Source organism: Nicotiana tabacum, chromosome 24 (assembly GCF_000715075.1).
Source record: "Nicotiana tabacum cultivar K326 chromosome 24, ASM71507v2, whole genome shotgun sequence".
In the NCBI taxonomy this organism is placed as follows: domain Eukaryota; kingdom Viridiplantae; phylum Streptophyta; class Magnoliopsida; order Solanales; family Solanaceae; genus Nicotiana; species Nicotiana tabacum.
Window position 1 is genome coordinate 57,503,889 of NC_134103.1, and position 26,329 is coordinate 57,530,217.

The 26,329-nt window shown below is 38.4% G+C and overlaps 2 protein-coding genes across 7 annotated transcripts in view; one reads left to right on the forward strand and one right to left on the reverse strand.

Annotated features, from left to right (window-relative positions):
• Nucleotides 1-245: 245 nt before the first annotated feature.
• On the forward strand, nt 246-8,645 carry LOC107812297 (uncharacterized). The gene is made up of 4 exons (XM_075247489.1): nt 246-608; nt 725-802; nt 1,371-1,776; nt 7,927-8,645. The coding sequence occupies exons 1-4, from the start codon at nt 246-248 to the stop codon at nt 8,505-8,507; spliced, it is 1,428 nt and encodes a 475-aa protein (XP_075103590.1). The 3' UTR covers nt 8,508-8,645.
• Nucleotides 8,646-8,962: 317 nt separating this feature from the next.
• LOC107792226 (uncharacterized) overlaps nt 8,963-26,329 on the reverse strand; it is a 56,095-nt gene continuing 38,728 nt past the window's right edge. For all 6 annotated transcript variants that reach the window (XM_075248300.1, XM_075248301.1, XM_075248302.1 and 3 more), the window contains one exon: nt 8,963-9,402. In XM_075248300.1, the coding sequence (XP_075104401.1) occupies nt 9,259-9,402 (144 nt within the window). In that variant the 3' untranslated portion in view covers nt 8,963-9,258. The remainder of the gene's footprint in view (nt 9,403-26,329) is intronic.

Below are 26,329 nucleotides of genomic sequence, written 5' to 3' on the forward strand. Positions count from 1 at the left end.
GATAGAATGAAGCTCCTAGCTAACAAAGGTAGGCGTGACATTTCATTTGCAGTAGGTGACTAGGGGTACATAAGGTTGCCTCCATATTGTCAACTCTCCATCCGAATTCAATGCTATAGAAAGCTAAGCAGACGCTACTTTGGTCCATTTCAAATCATCCAAAGAATTGGAGAAGTTGCCTATAAATTGGACCTTCCTGTTTCATCAAGGATACACAACGTCTTTCATGTGTCTGTTCTACGTAAATGCATTGGTCAACCTTCACAACAAGTCACCCAATTGACTTGTTGGATCACTCCTCTTCCAAGATTCTGTATCCCAAGAGTGTTTTGCAATATCGTGTAATCTCCAAAGACAGCCATCAAGTTGATCAATGTTTAATCAGTTGGTGGGGATTGTCGTCCATTGAGGCTACTGGGAAGACACTTTATCTATCTAACGCACTTCCTGAGATAAACCTTGGGGACAAGGTTCAACTTCAAGGGGATGGTAATGTAACGAATTACACTGAAGTCCAGACGGGGCAGAGGCGTAGCAGCAGGATAGTACATCCACCAAAATACATAGACAACTTTATGGTCCCTACAAAGGACAAGGCTGCAATTTTCGTTAGAGATAAAGCAACAGCATGAGGCACATAAGGAGGAGTCTACTATATAAATGAGGAGGAGACTCGTATGTAGGTTTTATGGAAAATGAGTCTTATTTTTTATCATTATCATAGGTTTTGTTAGCTCTGAAATCTCCCTCTTTTTGCTATTTTCTTCTTTATTTCTCTTTCGTTGATGCTGCTATCATTCAAGTCAGTATTGGTTCCTTGAGTCTGTAATCATTTGGTTTAGGCTACTACAAGTTTATACTAGTGATACTCACTACACTTCAAACAAATGCAGCAGGATCATACGACATCACGCAAAGTATGAGTGTGCAATTAATAAAGTGGGATAACCTCGAGAGGTAAATTATGTATGATCCCAAAAAAACCTAAGTTCCAACTAATTACCCATTTTCGACTCTCTTGCACTAGCTTCTTACCCTCATCCGCCCATAAGGCAGGAACACTTTCCAATTTGTACCACAATCGAATGTCGATACAGTAAGACTACTGTATCCATATTTTCCTTAATGTGAGCTCCTTTTTCATATTTTTCACTACATCTGCAAGCTAATGTGGAGAAATAAATTTCTTTACCCATGGGGTTCATGACGCTGAAATCCTAACTCATATTCCCTCACATATAGGAAGCAGAAATATTATGAAATCCCAAGCCTATTTTTTATCATATTTGAGTGCCGATGTAATGCGTGCGTAAATGAGCACGTCCCATCGAACAATATCTGTATTATTAGAAACCCCGTAAGAGCTCTAGCGATCAAGAAGGCGATTTGGAGGCGATTTTCTCCGTGAGAGCTTTCATGGCCTCGTCGGTGGCGACCAGCCTCCTACGGGGGTTGGTTTGCCTTCTAATCCTATTCTCCAGCTTGTAAACAATAATCCAGCCGTTAATCCACCCCTAGATTTCTCAAAAATCCTTAAACCCACTTCATTAAATACCCTCATTCACGTAAACCCTACTACAAATAATCCACCTGCTATTTCGATCAAACCAGTTACGTTTCTGCACGGGCAGCCTTTAGTGAAGTTTACAGAAGAAGAAGTCCATTGTATGAATATCTTTGAAGGCCTTCAGTATCCTGTTGTTGGGAAATTTTTGTATGGATGGCCTGAACTCCAAGAGTTACGCATAATTATTCCTCTTCAATGTGGTGTCAAGGGTGAGTGCAATGTAGGTTTTCTGAAAGACATGCATGTGTTAATTCGTTTAACATTGTTTGAGGATTTTATTAACTTCACATCAAAAGAAGCGTATTATTTGAAGGCAAAGGATGGATATGAATACCAGATACGACCATTAATTTATGATTCCAAATTCAACGTTAATGAAGAAACTCCAATGGCAATGGCTTGGATTTCTTTTCCCAATCTGTTACCAACTATTTTTTTTAAAAGAATGCTTGTTCTCATTGGCTTCTGATGTAGGAAAGCCTTTACATCTAGATATGGCCACCATTAACAAGACTAGACCTAGTTGTGCAAGAGTTAAGGTCTTGATCAATTTGTCAGCTGACCTTCCTAAGAAGATGCGCATGGATATCAAGAATGCAGCTACAGGTGAAACGAGAATGGAATGGGTTAAATTTCAGTATGACTACATTCCTAAGTACTGTATGGAGTGTAGATTACAAGGGCAAAATAAGGAAGAGTATAGAAGATTACATCCTGAGTTAATGGAGGAAAATAATAAAGGGAAGCAGGTAGAGCAGGAAACTGTTAATGGCAACAATAAACCTCCATTGAAGATCCTTACTAGTGGTAAAGTAATGGGCAATCCAGTGGAACAATGGAAGGAAGTGAAGGATAATAGAGTGAAGGTAGTGAATAATGATAAGGGTGTTCAAAATACTACTGGAAAGAAATAGTTCCAACTAACAAGGAAGCAATAACACAGATTCAAACTACCAATCAATTTGCTATTTTGGAGGTTGAGGAAGGAGAAAAAGAAGTTGACAATCAGTTAGCCTTGGTAGAGAAGGATACAGTTTCTTGCAGCCCTAGGGCTAATCCTTCGAGTGCTAGGAAAGAGTTGAATCTAGCTGCGCCTGTTTTTAAACCTACATCTACTGGGAATGGGGTATCAAATTAAAGGAAGGTGAGAATGCAAGTATAAATGGTAAGGGCAAGGATAAGGAAGCGGCACAAGTGAAAGAGTCTACTGCTCAATGGGTAAGTCGAGCATTTGGTACAAACAATGAAGACAATGCTACAAGTGTTAACAATGAGATAGTATGTGATGATCTAGCCAGATTTGTCACCACAAATCAATCATGCCAGAAGGTTCTTCCTCAAGCTCAAGATACTGATACTGGTAATGTGCAATTGGAAAAGCTTTGGGGTAATCAAGTAGATGAATTCTCATAACAAGAAGGGGAAATACGGGATGATGATGAACAGGATCATGTTGAAGAAGATGATCAATCAGTGGACAATGATGCTAGGGAAGTGACAGATGATGAAGATGAACCAGCAAAACTTAATGATGATACCAAAGGTAATGATGGGGTGAAGGTGGATGTTGTAGCTGATGAGGCAATGTAGAAATCAAGAGTGCAAGATAGCAGCTCAAAGAACCAAGAAACCTTACCTAAAACAAATGAAATAGTTCCTACACATAACCCTAACCCTAGCCCGGCAAGAGATACCTTAGCAATAATGAACCCTAATGTGGCCTCCAAGATTAAAGGTGCAGTTTTAGCTGGAAAGAAGATGCCAGTGGTATCTAGTTCTCCCAGAAAACAACCACGGAAGGTAGCCAAGGAAAATATGAACAAACTATTGATCCCAAAACCAGTACATAATCAAATGGTGCAGCAACATGTAGCAATGGAGGAGGAAGATTAGGATGATAGAGGAGGTAAAGACCTTGATGAGGAACCTACTACTTAGAATTTCATGAATGCTGCAAGACAAGGTGATTTATCTCTAAGGCAAATTGACAAAGTTAAATCAGTGGGTAGATGAAGAAAGAAGAAAAAAAAGGAGATTTCTAGTGTTCCTAGCACTGGAGTACAAACAAGAAGGACTCTGACTAAATCCAGTAATTAGTAATGAATGCTATTATCTGGAACATAAGTTTAGTCAATACTAAGAAATCTTTTGAAAGGCTTGTCACAATGCATAGACAATATGAATTCCATTTTATTGGGTTGATGGAGTCAATGCAAAATTCTAACAAAGTGGAGGAATATAGAAGAAAACTAGGAATGCATCATGCTTTTGTTAATGTATCTAACAAAGTGTGGGCATTTGTGGAGGAAGATTATCAGATTTAGGTGTTATTTGACATGGAACTATAACTTACACTTAGGCTATTTAATCCACAGTCTCAAAAGGATTTTATAGTCATATTAGTGTATGCCAAATGTGATACTATAAAGAGAATCGAGTTATGGGACACAATGCATGCACTAGCCCAAGATATGACTCTTCCATGGCTTGTTGTAGGGGATTTTAATGTGATAGTTGATGAGGAAGAAATGGGGGGGTTGCCAGTATCTATGAATGAAATTGAAGACTTTAGACATTGTATTAACACTTGTAACCTATTTGATCTGGGTTTCAAGGGTAGTATTTACACATGGTGGAATGGTAGAACTGATGATGATAATATTTTTAAGAGATTGGATAGGTGTTTAGCTAATATAGAGTTCTAACATATGTTTCCTGGACTGGAGATCACACACTTGTACAAAATTGGATCGGATCATTTTCCTATGATCATTTTTTGTGATCCTAATTCAGCACCTATCAAGAAGTCTTTCAAGTTTTTGAAGTTCCGGATTAAACATGACACTTTCTTGGATGTTGTCAAAGAAAATTGGCGGGCAGATTTTTGTGGCAATCCATTCTTAGTGTTTAATCACAAGATGAATAAAGCTCTATCATTGTGGAGCAAAGCCACTTGTGGTAATATTTTCAAGAAAGTTTCTAGCTTAGAGGAGCTTGTTGTTGTACATGAAACTCAGTTTGAGTTAAATCCAACGCCACACAATAGAGAGAGGTTGTTGAAGGTACAAGCTGACTGCATTAGATATCTTCATTTGGAGGAGGAGTTCTGGAAACAGAAGGCTGGGATGAGTTGGTTCAATGATGGGGATAGAAATACTAAGTTTTTTTATGCACAAGTCAATGGAAGAAGAAAGAGGCTGCAGCTAAGAAGAATCCAAAACAGTAGAGAACAATGGATGGAAAACAGTGATGATATGGCCGAGGAAGCAGTTAATTTTTTCCAGGAACAATTCCATGAAGATCAAGTTCCTACTGCTTTTGGCATCCTTGATCATGTACCTAGCATGGTAGAGTTGAGGCATAATGAAGAACACATCAAACAGCCGACTAAAGAAGAGGTTAAGAAGGCAGTATTTAGGCTTAATGGGGAGAGTGCTGGAAGTCCGGCTGGTTTCAATGGGTGCTTCTTCCAAGCCTGTTGGGATATTATTGGGGATGATGTGTTTGACATGGTTCGAGCTTTCTTTAATGGGCAAGAGCTACCTAAGTTTGTGACTCATACAAACTTAGTTTTATTACCAAAGAAGAAGGAAGTCACAACATTCTCAGACATGAGGCCAATAAGTTTAAGCAACTTCATCAACAAAGTGCTCTCAAGGGTATACATGAGAGGATGGTTGATATTCTTCCTTTATTAATCTCGGATGAGCAAACTGTCTTTGTAAAGGGGAGAAGCATTGTGGAGAATGTGTTACTTACTCAAGAGATCATCATTGATATAAGATTGAGAACTAAGGCTGGCCCTAATGTGGTGATCAAACTTGATATGACAAAAGCTTATGATAAGCTTTCATGGCTTTTCTTGACAAAAGTTTTGAGGAAGATGGGATTTTGTGAGAGGTTCATTGGTTTGATCTATGGAATCATGTCTAATAATTAGTATTATGTGCTCCTTAATGGGCAACCTTATGACTTCTTCAAGTCAACTAGAGGGGTTAAGAAAGGAGATCCATTATCTCCTACACTGTTTATTCTGGCAGCTGAAGCTTTGTCTAGGGGTTTGAATGATCTTCACATGAACCTGTATTTTGTGGATTTGGATTACCTAAATGGAGTCCAAAGATCAACTATTTGGCTTATGCAGACGACACTATCATTTTCTCTTCTTCTGATGCTATATCCCTACAGCTTGTTATGGAGGTGTTAAGTACTTATGAAGTTTCTTCTGGGCGGTTGATTAACAAGGCAAAATCAGCTATCTATATGCACCATTCTACTAGCTTGGAGGTGATCAACAAAGTCCAAAGAGTTACTGGCATAAGCAGGCAAGACTTCCCTTTCACGTATTCTGGTTGCCCCATATTCTATGCTAGGAGGAAGATGGACTATTATCAAGGAATCCTCAACAAAATCCTTGATACGTTGCAAGCTTGGAAAGGTAAACTATTGTCGATTGGAGGTAGGGAAGTACTCATCTCTCATGTATTACAAATTATGCCAATACATCTTCTATCTGCAAGGAATCCTCAAAAGTATGTTATTGAAAAGCTACATAAGATGTTTGCACAATTCATTTGGAGTAGTGTTGTTGGAGGTAAGAGTAGACACTGGCTTCATGGAACAATTTATGTCTGCCATTTGATGAAGGAGGTGTGGGTTATAGATCATTATATGATGTTTCCAAGGCTTTATTTTGTAAGCTTGGTGGAATCTTAGAACAAAACCTACACTATGGAGTGCATTTATGAGCCAAAAATATTGTAAAAAGATTAATGCTATAGTGGTTCATTGGAGAAGGGGCTCACATGCATGGAGAAGAATGTTGGAATGTAGGGATTTGATTAAGCATCAAATTGTATGGCAACCAAGAATGGGATCATCACTATTTTGGTTTGATAACTGGACAGGATTGGGAGCATTATATTTTTTTACTCCACCAGACTTCTATTGTGATGAGTCAGTTCATAACATATACGATGTAGTCCAGGATGGTGCTTGGGATGAAGAGAGAATTAGGGAGATACTTCCTGAAGATTTAGCAATGCATATTCTGGAAAATGTCAAGCCTTCATTGCTTCATGATACCCTTGACAAAGCATATTGGATGTTGGAGACTAAGGGGGATTTTACTGTCAAGTCTTCTTGGTAATACTTGAGAAGAAGGGATTCTAGCATTGTGTATAGGAACATGTGGGTGAAGGGACTTCATTTCAAGATATCTTTCTTTATGTGAAAAATTTGGAAGGGAAAGATAGCACGGGATGATTGACTTAAAAGATTGGGTTACTTCATGCCTTCTAGGTGTTGGTGTTATGCAAATCCGGATGAGGAAACATTAGGGCATCTGTTCTTCAGGTCGTATGCAGCTACTAAGGTATGGTCTTACTTTTTCTCATTTGCAGGATTATCTTTAGAAGGCCTAAACTTGCACCAAGCAGTGGTGAAGTGCTGGACAGTCCAGGTGGTGCCAAGGCTCAAACCAATAATTTCAAGCTTTGCCTTGCATAATTATTTGGGAGTTGTGGAAAAGGAGAAACAATTATAAACATGGGGACAAAGTGACTATTAGTAGGGTCATCTATCAAGTGTCATTTACTCTACAATCTCTTGTAAAAGTTAGAAAACCTGGGATTAAACGTGTACCACATAGGTGGCCTGATCTTTTGCATTTGATGGAGAACTACTCTCCCAGATTGAAGGTTCACAAAGTATTTTGGGAATTTCCTAGTGATGGTTTGGTTAAAGGTAAACACTGATGGTGCATAGAGGGGGAACCCTGGCAGGAGTGCTATTGGTTTTTGTGTTAGAAACGAGCTTGGAGATGTGATACATGCGTGTGGAAAGAAGATACAGGAGAGTACAAACATGGTGGTTGAAACTTTGGCTATTATGGAGGCCCTAAGGTATTGTGCACATCATCACTTTACTCACATTTGGTTGCAAACTGATTCCATGATGCTGAAAAATGTTATTGAAGCCAACTAGAAACCACCATGGGTGATTGTTAATTATTTGGAGGAAATAAGGGAGATTATGGAGGCATGTACTACTAGGGTATCACACATATTTAGGGAGGGGAATAGATTGGCAGACCATCTTGCCAATTATGCACTTGACAATGGCACATTTGAGTGTGATAGTTTCGTGCAATTGGATGTACAAGGGAGAAGAATTGTTAATGATGATAAACTCCAATGCCCATACTTGAGAATATGAGTTGCCAGGAGTTAGGAGGTGTAAAGGAGGAGTGTACAAAGGGGAAGGAGGAGACTATGTGCAAGCTACGTGACCATTATGTTCAAATCTTATGGGGGCAGAACATGATGTGCTTTTTACTAACATAGTTTTCTTTTTTGCAGGAAACGATACTGTATCCGTGCCCTATCTCTTGATCAACCTTCAAATGGTGGTATTAGTACTTGTTACTCAATCCATTGGGGGGGAAGCAAGGATAGGCACAAACATGGACGAAATGGTGATCATGGAACTCATGAGAGGTATGTGCTTTTGGCATTCAATAATGGGACTAATGGATGTATTGTGGAGTAAAAACCCAATGAAATTCATTACTACAACATCCCAAGAATGGCGCCATGTAAAGGTTTCATTTGATTACTGCTATACGTTACACGCATTCCTCACCAAACAGTGCATGCTCAACTTCGTGCACAAATATTGGACACTAGAGACAATATGGAATGCGTGTGGTATTGCTATTTTTTATGGCAAAGCAGGTACTCTTCTGGGTTATAGACACAACGAGGAAGGATTGCTTGATTGTGTTTGGTCTATCAAATGGAACAAATCACACGGAAAGGAGACGAGGCAGCAAAAACACGAGGCAGGTGCATTTGGAGTGCATCTACTGAGTGTTAGGCCATTTGTGCATGATCAATTGAGCTGTCTACACAAGGAAGATGCAGATGGAGCTTTGGAATGAATTTTACTGGATTCACACGAAACGCAATGCACAAAATTAGATTCATTATGCACATGTCCAGTTTTGCAAAAGGATAGTGGTCAAATGCGCAACAAAGGAATACGACATATGGGCCTCAACTGTGATGACTTATCTTGGCTAGTTTTATAGTTCATTTTCTTATCTTTTTTAGAATGCATCATGTACTATCATTGTTGAGTTCTTCGCTCAACTTTGATAATAGGGAATATGTGGTTGTCAAAGTTTATTTCATTCATTTTGTAAGATCTCATGACGCTATGTTTTTTATTTTAGATATATATAAAAACTAGCCCTAGCACACTGCCTCGTGGATTTGCTAAGAAAATACATATATATATACCAATTTACACGGTACTATATACATTTTCATTCGTCAACCTAAAGCTTGTATATCATTAATCTCTTATGTTCCAATACAAATTCCTCCAATAAGGTTTGAGCAGAAAAGGCAATATTCAGCCTTTAAAACTAAATTTTCCTTTAAGCACTTAAAATATTATGGATACAAAAGTTTACAACTTTACACTTCACAAATTACAATAAATTGTCCTTCGCCATAAGCTTTTTATTGAAAGAGAAACCTAGGAATTCACAAGCTCTAAACAAACTTTACTTCTTCTATTTAAAAGGAATAATGAGGTAAATAAGAAAAGTAAAAACAAGGCTATGCTGTAGTATGATACACCCAAAAAGGAAATAAAAAAAGGACAGACATAAAATGTTATGCGAACTAAAACACATAGGTGGACATAAAACTTGAGAATGCAGTCACATCCGTCCAATCTGGAAAAAGGCCTTTCAATTTAGCAGCAGACTCTGTCAAATACTGGTCCACTACAGCCACATCAACACTAATGGCATCTGAACTGCTCGCCTGCACGATAATGAAAGCAACAACAGATTTAAAAACAAAAAAACAAAAAAACAAAAAAACAAAAAAAAAGGAACAATAGATGATATCAACATGGAAATGTTCAAGAATTTCTAGATATGCTCATGTGAATAATAACGAACATTCCACTTGTTGGCTGAGTAGACAATGGGTTGTCTGGTTGGAAGTAGGACCGAAACTCTGAGGACATAATTTAGTTAATAGTATTTCAATGTCGTTTTGGACAAATATTAAATCCACTAGTAGTCTCTACATTTACAATTCTGGTGACAAAAGGATATTGATTTAGCATCTGATACTACCAATGCCTCCCCACTTTCACATTGTAACGTCTCAACCCCTTATTTCGAGTTCTAATGCCTCATCCCCAGATTTGAGACTTCCCATAGGTTTGTATGATGTTTTGGGACTTACGAATATGAATGATTTTGACACCGAGGGGCTCAGGGCATTTTGACACCATTTCATGTGACTTGAAAGTTTAAGGAATTTTAGTAGCAACTCTACCCCTTGATCTAGTATTTGTGCTTCGTTTCATGTTTCGAGATCTTGGATAGGTCTATAGTTAGTTTGGACTTATCGGAATAGTCTGGATGGGTCCTGGAGAGTGAGTTTCGGGCAATTCAAAGTGAAACTAGAAAGTTGTAGAAAATTGCAGGCAACAGGAACCGGAGGTGCGACGCACCTCCATCGCACATGACCCTTCATCGGGGTTAAGGAACACGCATGTCCATCCCCCTCATGCCAAACTTCTGAATTTTTAGGTTTTGTATAATTTGTATAAATAAACCCCATTTCGTAATTTTAACTCATTCTCACTCATTTTGGAGACTTGAAAGCTCGAGTTTCGGGGATTTTGAGCAAGATTTTCATTTCGGAGATTGAGGTAAGTGATTCTAACCCAAATTTAAGTATACCATGAATCTATCATTAATTTAATCTTAGAAACATGAATGCGAGATAGAATTTGATGAAACTTTGGAGAAGACTAAGAATCACTAAAATATCAAATTGAATCCTAAAATGGACTTAGATTGAAATTTAAGCATAGATTTAGATTGATGAGGTAAAAGAACAACGAGATTTGACTTTGATTTTGGAGTTTGACCATATGGTCTCAGATTTGATTTTGAGTTGACTTTTGACTTAGCCCAAGATTTAAATTTTTTAATTGAGTCCAATAGTATTATTTGACATAGTTGAATACTCTTATGATTAGATAGGTAGTTTGGCAGATTTATACCTAGGCAAGGGTGTTCTCGCAGAGTAGAGCTTGTTTGGACGAGGCAAGTTAAGGCTTTGACCTCAATAGCGGAATGTTTCCCTAATCGATCTTGTTTGTTAAATATTACGTGAATGGGGGTAACATATATGCAAGATGATGTACTTTCAAGGTTTTGCACCTCTCAAGCACAAAGAATAGAGAAAAACAAAAGCACCTCGCTAAAGATATTCACAAAACTAGCAAAAACATTCTTCAAACTCACGTGAGAAGAATGTAAGATGTAAAAAATCATACTCACCCGTTCCTCAATCCCGCGAGATTGCAAGAAGCGTTAAATAAAGAAAGAAGAGTCAACCAAAAGAGAAATCACGTTTTCGAAGCAAGAGCTTAGAAAAACTAATCACCAATGTTTATTTTCAGCATATTAAGCCTTTAGAATAGGCCTTACAATGAGTAAAATTGATAAGGTTAAGAAAAACTAATCTTATTTAAACTAGAATAAGAATAAGGTTAAGAAAAACCTACCTAACTTAAATAGAAAAAACCATTCTAGAAGGAATGGAATACCAACTAACAATTCGTTTGACTCAATCTCAAGTCTGACTAGAACTATAAATATAATCATGCTAAAACAAGAATTAAGAAATCATAATCTTTAAGGAAAAGAAATCCTAATCTAAAAGGATTCTTGGACTTATTCAATTTCTTGAGATTCTTGGGCCTCAATTGGACTAAGGCTAATTAGTGTAAGCACTTTAAATTCGCGCCCCAATTCTCTAAATCCATTGGCACCTTCGTGAGCCCAATAAGCCTCCATTGTTGTAGAAAATATGATCTCCACTTGTGCTTCTCTAGCATCACGATTTGAGCTTGTATTTTCATCATTCTCCCCTGGTTGAAAAGGACTCGTCCTCGAGTCATCGAAATAGGGAGCAAGATGTGCTACATTGAAGATAGGTGATACTTCAAAGTCATTGGGAAGCTCCAAGCGATAAGCATTATCACCCATCTTTTGCAACACCTTAAAAGGTCCATCAGCTCGCTCTTGTAATTTCGGAAACTTGCAGTTTGGAAATCTCTCCTTACTCAAATAAACCCAAACCAGGTTGCCTTCCTTGAACACCATATGTTTCCTATGAGTATCAACCTTTTTTTAATATTTAGCATTTTGCTTCGCGATATATGCCCGGACTATCTCATGTAGTTTCTTGAGTTGCTTCACTCGATCAGCAGCATCTGCACTAAAAGAATGAGAAACAAACAAAGGGGAAAGATCAAGTAGTCCAAGAGAATTCTTACCATAGACGACTTCGAATGGACTCTTTCCCGTTGCGCAGTTGGTTGACTTGTTGAAGGCAAACTCAGTAGTAGGAAGTAACAATTCCAACTCTTTGAGATTCTTCTTTCTTAACCCACGAAGCAAAGCACCTAAACTTCGGTTTGCCAATCAGTTTGGGGATGATGAGAAGTGCTAGGTGTTAGCTTAGTACCAAGTTTAGCCCATAAAATCCTCCAAAAACGACCTAGGATTCTCGAATCCCTATCTGAAGCAATAGTTCTGGGAATTCCGTGCAATTTCACAATATTAACAAAAAAGAGATCAGCAATATTTGTTGCATATGAAGTCCTATCACAGGAATAAAGTGAGCCATCTTCGAAAATTGATCAACAACCACAAATATGGAATCCTTACCCCTTTGAGTCCTTGGAAGGCCCAACACAAAGTCCATACTAACAACTTCCTAAGGTTGAGTAGGAATTGGCAGAGGAGTGTAAAGACCGAATTACTTTTGTGCATTTTTGCCTTTATATTAGTTTCACATCTTTCAACCAGCTTATTGATACCCCGAACCATCTTACGTCACTAGAAGTTTTCTTGAACTAGGCGTAGAGACTTTGTTTGCCCAAAGTGGCCAGCTAGCCCTCCATCGTGGGACTTGTGAAATACAAAGTTGCTTACCATAATAAAGATAATCACCCCTAAGCACAAACGTATGTTGAGGACCCTCCCAGCTAGCGGTGGCAAAATGTTCAAAGAAAACAGTTATTCACTCATATTAACCATTAAAAAATGGGTTGAATAATAAACTTTTTAAAAAACAAGTCAAATATGAAAAAGAACCATATTATCCACTTAGAAAATGAATAATCAATAGATAACTAATGGATTTAACTTTTACATTTGTAAAGCCTCAAATTGGGGATTTCTCAAGTTTGGGAGACTAGAAATTCTCCCAAAAGTGATCATATTCAAGAAGCCATGAATAATATGAATATCCATATTATCCGTCAGATAACCCGTTTTTTATCCGTCTCAAATACGGATCGGATAATTTTTTCTTTTTCTAAAATTATCCGTTTTCGACCCGACCCGACCCGCCCGTTTGCCGCCCCTACTCCCAGCATTAACTCCAAATAGCTCTAAAATTCGAATTTGTTGTATATAATTCCTTTATGTGCTCAAAACCTGCAATAGTGTTTTGCATGGCAAAAACAAAATAAGGCTTGTGACTTGATGCATTAGCTACTTGATTGACCTTCCCGACCTTGTGTTTAATAACAAAGTGAAAGGCTTGCAAAAATTCTACCCACTTGGCATGTCTAATGTTGAATTTCTATTGGCTATTCACATACATCAAGGCCTCATGATCAGAATAAAGCACATTGTCGAGTTAAAAGATAGTGACCCCAATGAGAAAGAGCTCTGACAATGGCATAGAACTCCTTGTCATAAGTAGAATACTTTAACTTTGCATCATTCAGCTTCTCGCTAAAATAAGCACTAGGTCTACCTCCTTGACAAAGAACAGATCCAATCCCAAGCATCACATTCAACTTTAAAGATTACATCAAAGTTGGGCAAAGCAAGCACCGGTGCTTAAGTCATCTTTGTGTTAATCAATTCAAAACTCTTTTGCGCAGCATCCGTCTATTTAAATGGGTTTTCCTTCAAACACTCGGTAATAGGAGCAACAAGAGAGCTAAAATTCTTTATAAAACGCCGATAGAAAAAACCATACCATAAAAGTAGCGGATCTCTGTTATGCTTTTTGGAATAGGCCAGCTAGCAATAGCTTCAACCTTTCCTGAGTCGGCATGAATTACCTCATTGGAGACAATATAACCGAGAAAAGAGACTTGCTCAGAAAAGAACTTGCACTTCTTCAAGTTGGCGATGAGGGTGTGCTCTCTTAAAAATTCAAAAATCTTTCTCAAGTGCTTCAAATGTTGTTTATCATCCTTCCTATGGATAAGTATATCGTCAAAATAAACGGCGACAAATTTCCTGAAATATTTGGGTCATGAGTCTCATAAATGTGCTAGGAGCATTAGATAGCCCAAATGGCATAACGAGCCATTCATACAACCCCTTGACAGCCTTGAATACAGTCTTCCATTCATCACCCTCCTTCATTCGAATTTGGTGATAGCCACTCTTCAAATCTATTTTAGAAAATATTTTGGCCCCATGTAATCGATAAAAAAGATCATCAAGCCTAGGAATAGGAAATCTATACTTGATGGTGATCTTGTTAATAGCATGACTATCAACACACATACGCCAAGATCGATCCTTCTTGGGAATGAGCAAGGCAGGTATAACACAAGACTTTCCCTAATTAGTCCACGATCCAATAGTTCCTTGACTTGTCGTTGAAGTTCCTCTTGCTGTGTTGGATTCATTGGATATGATGTTTTATTAGGAAGTGGGGCGCCTGGAATTTGATCAATTTGATGTTAAACTCATCCAATATTGCTTCAAGTTGTGGGTCAATGACTTCTAATGACTCTTTCTTGGCAATAGATTCCACTTCCTTAGGTACTACAACGAGCACTTCATCTCCCTCATTCAAGTGTTCTTTTCTACCTTAGCTCTTGTAATGTATGTCTCCTTCACTTTAGGATTTGACTTCATAAATCTTCAGGGTTCATTGAGAGCAGTTTGATCTTCTTTGCATCCTTGACGAAAGAGGAAGTGTTCTTGAAGCCATCATGAATTGCCTTTCTATCATATTCCCCTGGTCTACCAAGCGGTAAGTGGCAAGCATCCATAGGCATTACATCACGCCAAACATGTACTTTCCTTCCTTCATCTAGCTACCTCATGCGGTATGGCTTCTGCAATGGCTCCGTTTCAAACCCCAATTTGGTAACCATTTCTTCAGAAACTACATTGGTACAACTTCCCCAATCAATGATGAACGTACAAACTTTTCCCTCAGATATACGTGTATGGAAAATAGTGTTGCAACCATGGTTCCTTGCTAGAATCTGAATGAAGAACGCGTTGGATCATAAGGTATTCTCCATCATCTCCATATTCAGCTACTTCTTCCAAGTTATCATCATGCAGCTCTTCATGATAATCTTCTTCATTAGTTGCTCTTTCAAGGATGGTGAATGCCTTTTTGTTAGGACAATCAGCTTGTATATGCCCAAGTCCTCCACATTTATCGCATCTCTTTTTTAAAACTAGCTTCTGAAGTCATGGGCTTCCCTTCAACTTTCTGGATGTTTGGTTTTGTTATAGATGATTGTGGCTTTGTAGAGCTCAAACTAGCACCCCATGGTTGAATGTTGTAAGGCCCCATAACAAGTTTAACAAGGATTTAAAGTATTATCGTACCAAGGACAAGCTAAGATGTTCGGAAGGTTGTAGGATAAGTCAAAGAACGCCACAGTATGGATTCTGGACCGCACAATGCATCGCGAAGTGGGCAGAAGAATCAGCTTGAGAGGATGATTCTACGATCAACTATGCAGACCGCGGATCAGCTTCGCTGGACCGCGGAATCATCGCAAAATGGGTCGGAAGGGTGCCAGAATTGGGGGTCTGTCCGCGGTGTAGTATGCAGACTGCATAACAGTTCGCAAACCGCGGATCCGTCGCGAAAATGGCCAGACCACCTGCGAATTTTTAATGGAGAATCTGCGGTTCAATGTGCGGACCGCAAAACAAAATGCGAACTACAGACCCGACGCATATCCGTCCAATACATTTCGAAATTTTGGAGGACCATTTTGCGAACCGCAGAAGCGATATGCGGTCCTTTTTGTGACCGAAGATCTAATTCGAATGGGTAATTTTGGAAAATTTCCTACCCGACTCTATTTTAATAAAAGGCCAAAGGGTTAGTTTTAGAAGGGGAATTTTTATCCATTTGAGAGAGAGAAACATCCTAGAGAAAGAAGGGAGAGCTCCAATACTTCTACACTTCAATTCCTTGCTCAATTCTTGGAGATTCGAAGGGAGAAATCTACAAGGTCTTCTTCTATCACGGTAAGGCTTCATCCCAAGCTCTCATGCAATTTTCAATAATGTAGTTGTAGGTAGGTTGGGTATTAGAGCTTATGGGATGGTGATTGGAAGCCATAAGCTCCTAAACTTGAGTTTGGGTGTTCTAAAGAATAGGGAGATGGGGTTGTTCGATGTAGTTGTGGGTTGGGTGTAGATGGGTAATCATGCATGTATAGTTGGAGGTCACCTACTACCCAAGGATAGTTATGGTATAAATGTGGTTATGGAAAGGGTGCGAATGATGAAGAGACACCATTACTAGAGGTGGTAAAGGATTAATGTCCTCTAGTGTTTGATAAAATGCCTAAAAGACATAAAAATGAAGAAACTCTCACTAATATTTGTTCAATTGAACTTTTGTGATGTAGATTGAAGTGTTACAAGCAGTGAAACATAGTAGGGACCCTAAGGAAACTTGATTAAGATATGTTTGGCTAAATCCTTGACGTAGAATTGGATTCCATAAACTCCTTATAAACTCTAAGTATGGTTTGTTCAAGTTTCTATTCCCTTTGTTTTGAATTGCCTCAAATGATTGAATTACCAAAAGCTTATTGTTACACGCCATGTTTTCGTACGTGAAAGTACGCCATAAGTAAATTGATGAAAGCTCGGAAATGAGATATTATATCCCGCATTTTCGTACGTTAAAGTTTCGTCGTAAGTTAATCGACGTAAGCTCGGGAATGAGATTATTTTGAGATTATAAGTATTATGTTATTTCAAGCAAATGATAAGTAAATTCATGAAGGTGAGAGGGTAAGCGAATCAAAGAAAATGAGTTTCGTTGAAGGTTGTCAATTTGGGATAAAATACGGTTCAAACTATAATACCCGGTATTTATGAACTAGTGTCATACAAGGTACGACATGACCATGATAGTATGATGTATAAAGTGTGTTAAAAGTGAGTAGTATTTTAAGTAATTTGAGATAATTCTTAATTATGTGGATAATTGATTAATTATTGATTTGAGTGGGAAGTTAACAAATTAATTAGAAGTTTGTGGATAATTATTTAACTGAGATCTTGGAGAAGTATTAGGGGGGCAATTCACGTGGGTAATGGGAATGTGCCGCCAAAGAGGTCTTGAACAATGAGTCTTAACTCATGTAGCAAGGTGGCAAAATTAGAGAAATTATTGTGGCTAAGTCATACATAAGTGGGGCCCACACCCACTAATACAAAAGGTTTCTCTTTAATTCACAAAATGGAGATGTTTTGCATCTACTAAGTAACGGGTGAGGCTTCAGCAGAGAATTCATACAAGACATCTTAATATTATAGCAACGTGAGAATTTGCAATTCTAAGGGAGTACGATGCAATCTTTCTCAAGAATATCATACGCATTTTTCCCTACTCCGATCTTGCCGTCATGTGTTTTGTCGCGATTGTCGGGTGTTGGAAGGATTGTGAAGAGAATCGGCTCAGGTATGTTAAGGATATCCCTTCTTTCATTTTGGCATGATCCGTACGATACAAACGAAACGAGTATATGCACAATTTTCATAAATGACTATTCATAGAAGTACTAGGGGTGTCTATATTCATGATTCCCCATGTGAATTATTATTAAATCTTCTGTTCATGGGTCTCAGAAAAATACGTATTTGATAAAGTTTATCCGAAAGGCATATTGATCTTATGACATTCCGAGAAATCTTATTAACGTATTTCTTATGCATTTCATTCATTTATACATGTACATTGACCCATGACCAGATGGCGTTATATACGCGTATATTATACGTATATGGGATATGGGAAAAGGTTACGGCGTTATATACGCACCACCACCTGATCAGCAGGTATACGTTGATGATTTGCCCACAGTGGCCGAGATGATATGATGGGATGCCCTCAGAGGCTTGATGATGTTATGAACGCATATACCTATGCATGGTATGACATTTATACGCATATGCATGACATTATACATATGAAATGATTCACAGAGATATTCAGACTTACATGTTGAGTCTTTTACTCCATGTTTCTCTCATGTCTTCTATTTACTGATTTTCATTCCTTACATACTCGGTACATTATTTGTACTGACGTCCCTTTTGCCTGGGGACGCTGCGTTTCATGCCCGCAGGTCCCGATAGACAGGTTGAGAGTCCTCCAAGTAGGCTATTAACTCAGCGGAAGATGTTGGTGCGCTCCATTTGCTCCGGAGTGTTATTTGGTTAGTATGATTTGGGCATGCATTGATTGGTAAGGCGGGGCCCTGTCCCGACCTTTATGGTATTTATCTACTCTTCGAGGCTTGTAGACATATGTCATGTACGTGAAAGATTGTATGGCCTTGTCGGACTATGTTCAGTGTACGAGTGATCATTTTGGTCTTATAGGCCAGTATGTCAAGTATTTCCTCATGTTTTATTCTACTTATCTCACGACAGTCTTTCCGGCTCATTTACCTATGATAGAATAATACGAAAGATACGTTATGTTGGTACTCGGTTGAGTAAGGCACCGGGTGCCCGTCGCGGCCCATTGGTTTGGGTCGTGACACTTATGAACTCGATTTATGTTACATTTGCCATCATTATGCTCTCATCTTTGAAATTTATTTCAAGTGTTTAAGCTTTTATGTACTCATATGTTTGTAGCTATGACTTTCCAATATTTTAAAGGCATTTCTATGACTTCCGAAAATCCATGGCATGAGAAAGAAATGAAAGAATGAAGAGGATATGTGGCCATTTGCGCCATGAATGAAAAATTTGATGTATGTCAAAAAGTGCGAATGGAAAGAAAGGTTTTATGAATTGCTATAAAAAAAATATTTTTGGGAGTATTATTATGTAACCGAGAAGATATAAGTTGCAAGGATCTATACCTGAAACTACATGTGCCGGTATAGGAAGACTAATGGGGATGAGCCCATTCGCACTATGATGAGATTATGCCCCATAATTAGGATTTACCCGCCCAAAATTTATTTGGGCTGAGATAGGCTGGGTCAAGATGGGCTAAAATTTGGGTCATAGCCCAATCTGCCCAACTCTTACCAAACTTTAATTAATATGTGTTGTTTTCTTATGAATTATATAATTACTAAATAAGACTTTTTTTCTTTTATTATGGTCATATATAACATATCAAACAAAAAGGAATTATTTCTAAGATATTTTGACAAAGGATCAATTTGAGCTAAAAAGCAGCCCAACTTCAAATGGGTTGGGTGAGTTCAATAAATGGGCGGGTCCATAACCAGCCTAACCTTGGGCGAGTTAGGCAGGTCATTTGGGCTTGGGCCAAATTTGACAAGCCTAATTGGGATGAATGTATTGCTAGCAAAGTCACATCGATCCAAACGGCATTGTGGTGAGACGACTAATCCAATCGAGCAAAAATCGGACGCCATGACGTGTACATGGTGGTTATATGTTCCTATGTTGGTAACTAACGATCTCCCAACTAAAATTGTTAATGATTATTTGAAAGTTTTACTCATGTTATACTTTTTTCTTATGCTTTAATATCTCATATTCATTTATATTGATGTTCCTCCCTATTTCCTTATGTTGACATTTCATTGCATGTGAGGGTACTTAGCTTTACATACTAGTACTATTCCATATGTACTAACGTCCCTTTTGCCGGGGACGCACCTCCGCAGGCAGCACAGATTCTCGATAAGCGTGTATCCTCTCTTCAACGGATTGTGGCGAGCCCTACTTTATACCGGGGCCCTTATGTTATATTTTGATCTTTTGTATATTATCTTGGGCATAGCGAGGGCCTTGTCACCGGCCCTTCCTTACTTTACTCATGACAATTTAGAGGCTCCGTAGACAAATTTGTGGGTCATGTATTTATGGAAAACTCAGTGTTGTAAATAGCGCTAGCTACGTCGCTAATAGCAAGTAGCGACGCGAAGCGAGGCTCATGTGCTTTTTTTGTCTGTTGCGATGCGTTTTTACAAAAGCGCCGATGAGGCGAAGTAGCGCCCACGAGACGACGAGGCGAGGTAGCGATAGAGGCGTCGTTTTAAAAAAGAAAAAAGAAGAGAATTAAGTAAAAGTTGGGGTTTTCTTCTCTTCAGAACATTTCCTCCTCTCTCAGCAGTCAACAGTGAGCAACGGCCGCATCGTTTCTTCGACTTTCTGTTGTTTTTTTTTTGTAATTAAACTTTTTGCATTAATCACCAATGTTACATTTACAAATCTAAGTAGACCATCTCAGTTTGCTCTACAATATAAAAGAAAGTATCCAACAAAACACTCTACATTTCTATGCCTTGCTAAAGACATTCTAGTAACTAATATTTACAATTGCTGAGCAACACTCGCGTATAGCCTTCAGCTCTGAAGTTGCATATGCAAGCCACTCTCCTCGCTAGGACCTCCCATGCAATAGTTTGCTTCTCAAAGATCCGTGAATTTCTCTCAATCCACAGTGCATGCATGAATATACTCTGCATAAACTAGCTTAAGTACTCTTGCGAGCTGAGATCTGCTCTTAGTTTTCATAACTATTCATTGATGATTTGCTGCCCATGAGTCTATAGGAGGGTACTGAATTTGCAGCCAATGCATGAGTCTGTGCCATAGGCATTTACCATATTCACATTCACCAAACAAATGATCTCACGTCTCTGGTTGTTGATGACAGAAAAAGCAAGTGTCATCTATCTGCATTCCCCATTTCTTCAATTTATCGGTTGTTAACATTCTTCCTTGCACCTGAAGCCACATGGTGAAGATGGCTTTTGGTGTTGCTTGGTTTTGACACATCAATCCTTTCCATGGAACTTTTGGAAATACACCTAGTAGTTGCAGGTACACCTGTTTTATGACTGTGCCTTGTGACAAATTGCTAATAAGGTATAACCTGTCCCTTGCCTCAAACACCTTTCGAACCATCCAACAGGCTTGCTTTGGTACTCCCATATGCATAAACTCTTGCTCTTTGATATAGTAGCTATGGATCCATCTAATCCGTAGCTTGTCCTTCTTGTTAGCCAACTCCCAGCAGGTCTTAGTGATACCAGCTTTGTTCCACATGGCCAAGTTAACCATATTCAATCCTCCAGTAGCTCTTGAAGAACACATCATATCCCATGCCACCAAAGACTTTTTGGTTATTGTATTCACCCCAGACCATATATAGCTTCTACAATGTGCTTCAATTGCTTTGATGACTTTAGCAGGTATAATAAAAATTTGAGCCCAGTAGGCATGGATGCCAAAGATTACTGTTTGGACTAGCTGTATTCTGCCTGCATAAGACAGTTTCTTTGATATCCATGAAGAAATTCTGCTCACAATTTTGTCAATGAGAGGTTGCCATTGCAATATTGACAGCTTCTTAGTATCAAGAGGTATGTCCAGATATTTGAAAGGCAACACTCCTTGACTATACCCTAGAACTTGGTGGATCTCATGCTTCAGTTCATTGCTAACTCCTCCATAATATATTGAGCTTTTGGCTAGATTTGCTTTAAGCCCAGAAGCTTCTGAAAAGGTGTTGAACTTTTGATGCAATAGGACGACAGATGTAGTATCTCCTCTTGTGAAAAGGAGAAGGTCATCAACAAAGCTCAAATGAATTAGGTCCAATCTAGAGCACATAGGATGATAGTGGAAAGTTTTCTCATGCTTTAGTGTCTTTAGGTTCCTGCTCAGATACTCCATTGCTATGGCAAAGAGGAATGGAGACATAGGATCTCCTTGCCTAAGCCCTCTAGCTGCATCAAATGGCTTAGTTGTCTCCCCATTGATGAGAATGGTATAATTCACTGTTGACACACACTCTATGATTCAATTGGTAAATTGAACTGGAAATCCCAGACATTCCAAAACTTGATGCAAGTACCTCCAGTCGACTGTATCATAGGCTTTCTGAATGTCCACTGTGATGAGGCATCTTGGAGAAATATTCTTCCTAGAGTAAGCTTTGACAAACTCATGGGCCAGTAGAACATTATCTGCTACTTTCCTACCAGGAATGAAGCCAGCTTGGGTGTCTGACACAACTGAAGCAATAACTTTTTGCAAACTGTTTGCAAGAATTTTGGCAATTAATTTGTACAGGACAGTGCAACAAGCGATAGGTCTATACTCCTTGATACTTGTAGGATGAGAAACCTTAGGAATCAGGGTGATAGCCGTGCAATTAATTGCTCTAAGAAGCTTGCTTGAATGAAAGAAATCCTTCACTGCATGACACACTTCTGGTCTGATAAGTGTCCAAGTTCTTTTGAAAAATAGTGCATTATAGCCATAAACATCTGGTGCTTTATCATCTCCAATTGCACACAGGGCTTCAAATATTTCTTGGTCAGTGACCTCAGCACACAGGCTCAACTGCTGGGAGTGTGTGAGGACAGGTCCCAGTTTCATTATCTCTCTGTTCGCTACAGGCAAGTGATCTAATCTTGATCCCATAAGAGATTTGTAGAAGGCAATTATTTCTTGTTGGATCTGCTTCTGGTCAGTGAGTCTATCTCCAAAGGCATTAGTAAGTTCTGCAATAACTTTTTTACAACTTCTTTCCTACCTGACAGCTGAGAAATATTTGGTGTTAGAATCACCAAGCTTTATCCACTTAGTTATGGATTTCAGCTGGAGGATGCTTTCCTCTATTAGTGCAAAGGCATACCATTAGCAGCTGATCGATTACCATTAAGGACCCCAGCCCAAGTTGGTTCCCTGGTACTTTCCGGCAATGGAACAGTAATGTGTGCTCGTGACTGCTTCTCAGCTTCCTTCTTCTTCCCCAATGTAGCTTCAGCTGATTTTGGAGCTTGATTTCCATCTTCTAGCTCCTTGCCCAATGGAACAGTAACACCCCTAGATGAAGGAGGTGTTACATTATCTCTCAAATTCACTTGCATAGGAATAGGGCTCTGATTTGCTCGTTTCTGCTGTTGGCTTGCAGATGCAGAAGCTCCGACATAAGGGATCTGGGTAAGTATTCCACCTCCTACCTGTGTTTTGGAAATCCCTGAGATTGACTTCATGACTGCAGACGAGGTACTTCTGATGTTCTTAAGCTTGGGTATTTTGTCATCAACCTTGATCTGTTGCTTTTTAGGACGACCGCGTGACTTCTTTCCTGCCATTGACGAGGTCGGCGCACGTTAGCTTAAACTGCGGCGAGAGAGCGAGGAAGAAGCCTTCCCTCTTTCTTTCTTTCTTGTTTTGTGCTTTTTTTCTGGGTCTTCTTTCTTTCCTTTTTCTTTCCTTTTTCTTTTTCCGGCAGTAAACCTCTGTTTTCCGGCGTCTTTTCCGGCAATAAGTACTCTCTTCTTTCTTTCTTCTTTCTTTTCTTTTTCTTTTTCCGGCAATAAGTCTTTTTTGTTCTTCTTCTTTCCGGCGTCTTTCTTTTCTTTCACCTTTGTTTTTGCTCTTTTCTGCTCTTCTTTCTTCTTCTGTTTCTCTTTTAATTTTTGTCAGTTTAGTACACAATTAATTGCATATTAACCTCTATCTATAATTACAATTAATTTCTCTCTATAAGCAATATATATTGAACTATTTGCTTTCTATTTATTCAATTTTTGAATTGATATATTTATTAATATGCTATTGTTATTGAGTTTTTAGTTATTTATATATGCAAATTTAATATTTTATTTTTTGTATTAATTGGTGCTTCATATCAAAAGGCGAGCGCTATGCTTCTCGCTTCTCGCCTTAGTGAAGCGGACCCTCATCGCTTTTTGCCGCCTCACTTTATTGAAAACACTGGAAAATTTAAAAGTGTTGTTTTTGTCATTTTGCTTCCACGAAAAACTATTGACTTATATCGTTTTGTCAAATATCAACGAGACTCTTTAAGCAATGGAAATCAGCATTGTGTATTTCTATGTTCTTGGTGGTCTACTACGTATTAGTTTAAGGTACTATGTAGGCTTGCTTGACTGGGTAATCTTGGTTGAGCGTCGATCCCACTCCCCAACGTTGGGACGTGACAAAAGTGTTCGACTTTTTTATTGTAGTTGACGAAAAAGTGGCTTTGGCTTCCTTATGTTGTGTCTCTACGTCCTTGGCTAGTTTGATAACATCCCGAAAGGTCCAATAGAACTGCAATCGTATCACATTCGCAATAGGCTTATTTAATCTAGCCAAATATCGAGCAATTAGGTGGGCTGATTTTTCTTTAATGTCACTCTTAAGCCTAAGATATTCAAATTCTCTTGTGTACTCATCCACGGATAAAGTTCCTTTTTTAAAAGAATGAAACTTCAAGTAAGAATCTTCTTCATATGTCTCTTGCAAGAACTGTTTGCACAATTTTTGTTTCATTCTCTCCCAAGTGCGAATTCATATTTTTTCCTTCAAGATCTCGCTCCCTTTTGAGGTTTTCCCACCATAGCGATGTGTAACCTCTAAGCTTTATAGCAACGAGCTTGACCTTCTTCTCATTAGAATATTCTTTATAATGAAAACATGCTCAATTGTTATAAGCCAGTCAATGAATTTATCGCCTTGAGATTTGCATCATACTCCGGAAATTCAAGCTTAATATCATAAAGTTGATACCTCGCTCGATTATTATTGTATGGCCTTCTCAGAGGCCTCATATCATGTTGATACTGAACTTCATCATAGTCATACTCTTCACTAACTTGATTATCTGCGTATTCCGAATTTGAGTTTATATCATAGTGAGCATGCCGCCTCGGTACTCTCATGCGTTGGTCAGCTATAGCATCTTCTGCTTGCTCAATATGTTCTGCTCTACGCAGTTGAATTGGTGGATCTCGAAGTAAAAGACGTCGCGGTAGCACTGATATGTTGTATCTTGGTGGTAGTGAAGGTTGTAGGCGTTGTGGCGGATTTGGAGGCAATTTTGACTCACCAAACTTTCAACCAATTCAGTCAAATTTTTTCATTGATTTCTTTAAGCCATCTAGCTGCACTTTAATTTCTTCGTTGTCTCGTTCGAGGGTTGTAGTTCTTAATCTTTCAATCTGAAGTTGCTCATCAATTGAAGAGGATCACGAGCTTTCTATTTTCTTGTCTAGCGACATGATGAAAAAGATAGCAATTCAAGAATTCGAACCTAAAACCTGCGTTCTGATACCAAATTGATGTACTTTCAAGGTTTTGCACTTCTTAAGCACAAAGAATTAAAAAAAAACACCTCGCTAAACTTTTCACAAAATTAGCGAAAGCATTTTTCAAACTCACGTGAGAAGAATGTAATATGAAAAGAATCTTAACCACTCATTCCTCAATCCAGCAAGATTGCAAGAAGCGTTGAATAAAGAAAGAAGAGCCAACCAAAAGAGAAATCGCGTTTTTTAAGCAAGAGCTTAGAAAATTAAGCACCAAATGTTTATTTTTAGCATATTTAGCCTTTAAATAGGCCTTACAATGAGTAAAATTGGTAAGGTTAAGGAAAACCAATCCTAATTAAACTAGAATAAGAACAAGGTTAAGAAAAAACTATCCTAACTGAAATAGGAAAAACTATTCTAGTAGGAACGGAATACCAACTAACAATCCTAGTTTGACTAGAACTATAAATATAATCATACTAAAACAAGAATTAAGAAATCCTAGTCTTTAAGGAAAGGAAATCCTAATCTTAAATGGATTCTTAAACTTCGTCAATTTTTTGAGATTCTTGGGCTTCAATTGGAAAAGGCTAATTAGTGTAAGCATTATAAATTCGTGGCCCAATTCTCAAACTCCAATAGCACCTTCGAGAGTCCAATAAGCTTACATTGTTGTAGAAAATACGGCTTCCACTTGTGCTTCTCTAGCACCACGGTTTGAACTTGTATTTTCGTCACAACGTGACGAGCATATATACGGATACTGAGTTTTCCATGGTGCGTTATTATGAGAGACCTTGTATGCTTTACATCTAGTATAATGCAATAGGCATCCTTCACATACTAGTATAATATTATAGATTTCATGTACCTATTTTACATGGTTAAACCTATTTATATGCACCTTGTCAGCATATAATGTTCTCATTACTTGTTTGACATGATTATGAGTTGTTGAGCTATTAGGGCATGTAGATCATCATTCCTGTTGAGGTATCAATTAGGGTGTGTGGATTGATGTTCATATTGCATGTGGCTTTAGATTCGTGTCTCATGAGTCACTGCATCACCCAAGCTACACCGGGTAGTGTGAGCACAAGTTTGTTTGACATTTGGATAGTGTCGACTGACATAAAGTTTGAGTTTTTATAATGCATTGATTTTTTGAGACTAAGTAGTTGCATTTCATCTAAGTGCTAAGCTGCTTTGATGCATTATACATACTTGTTAGCTGAAAAGCATGCCTCATATTGCTTGTGAAGATTGTGCATATCCTATTTTACTTATCTCTACTACCGATACGCATATGAACTGCACAGGTTTATAAAGTGAGTAATTTGACAAACCCTTAAGACTTAGGAATAA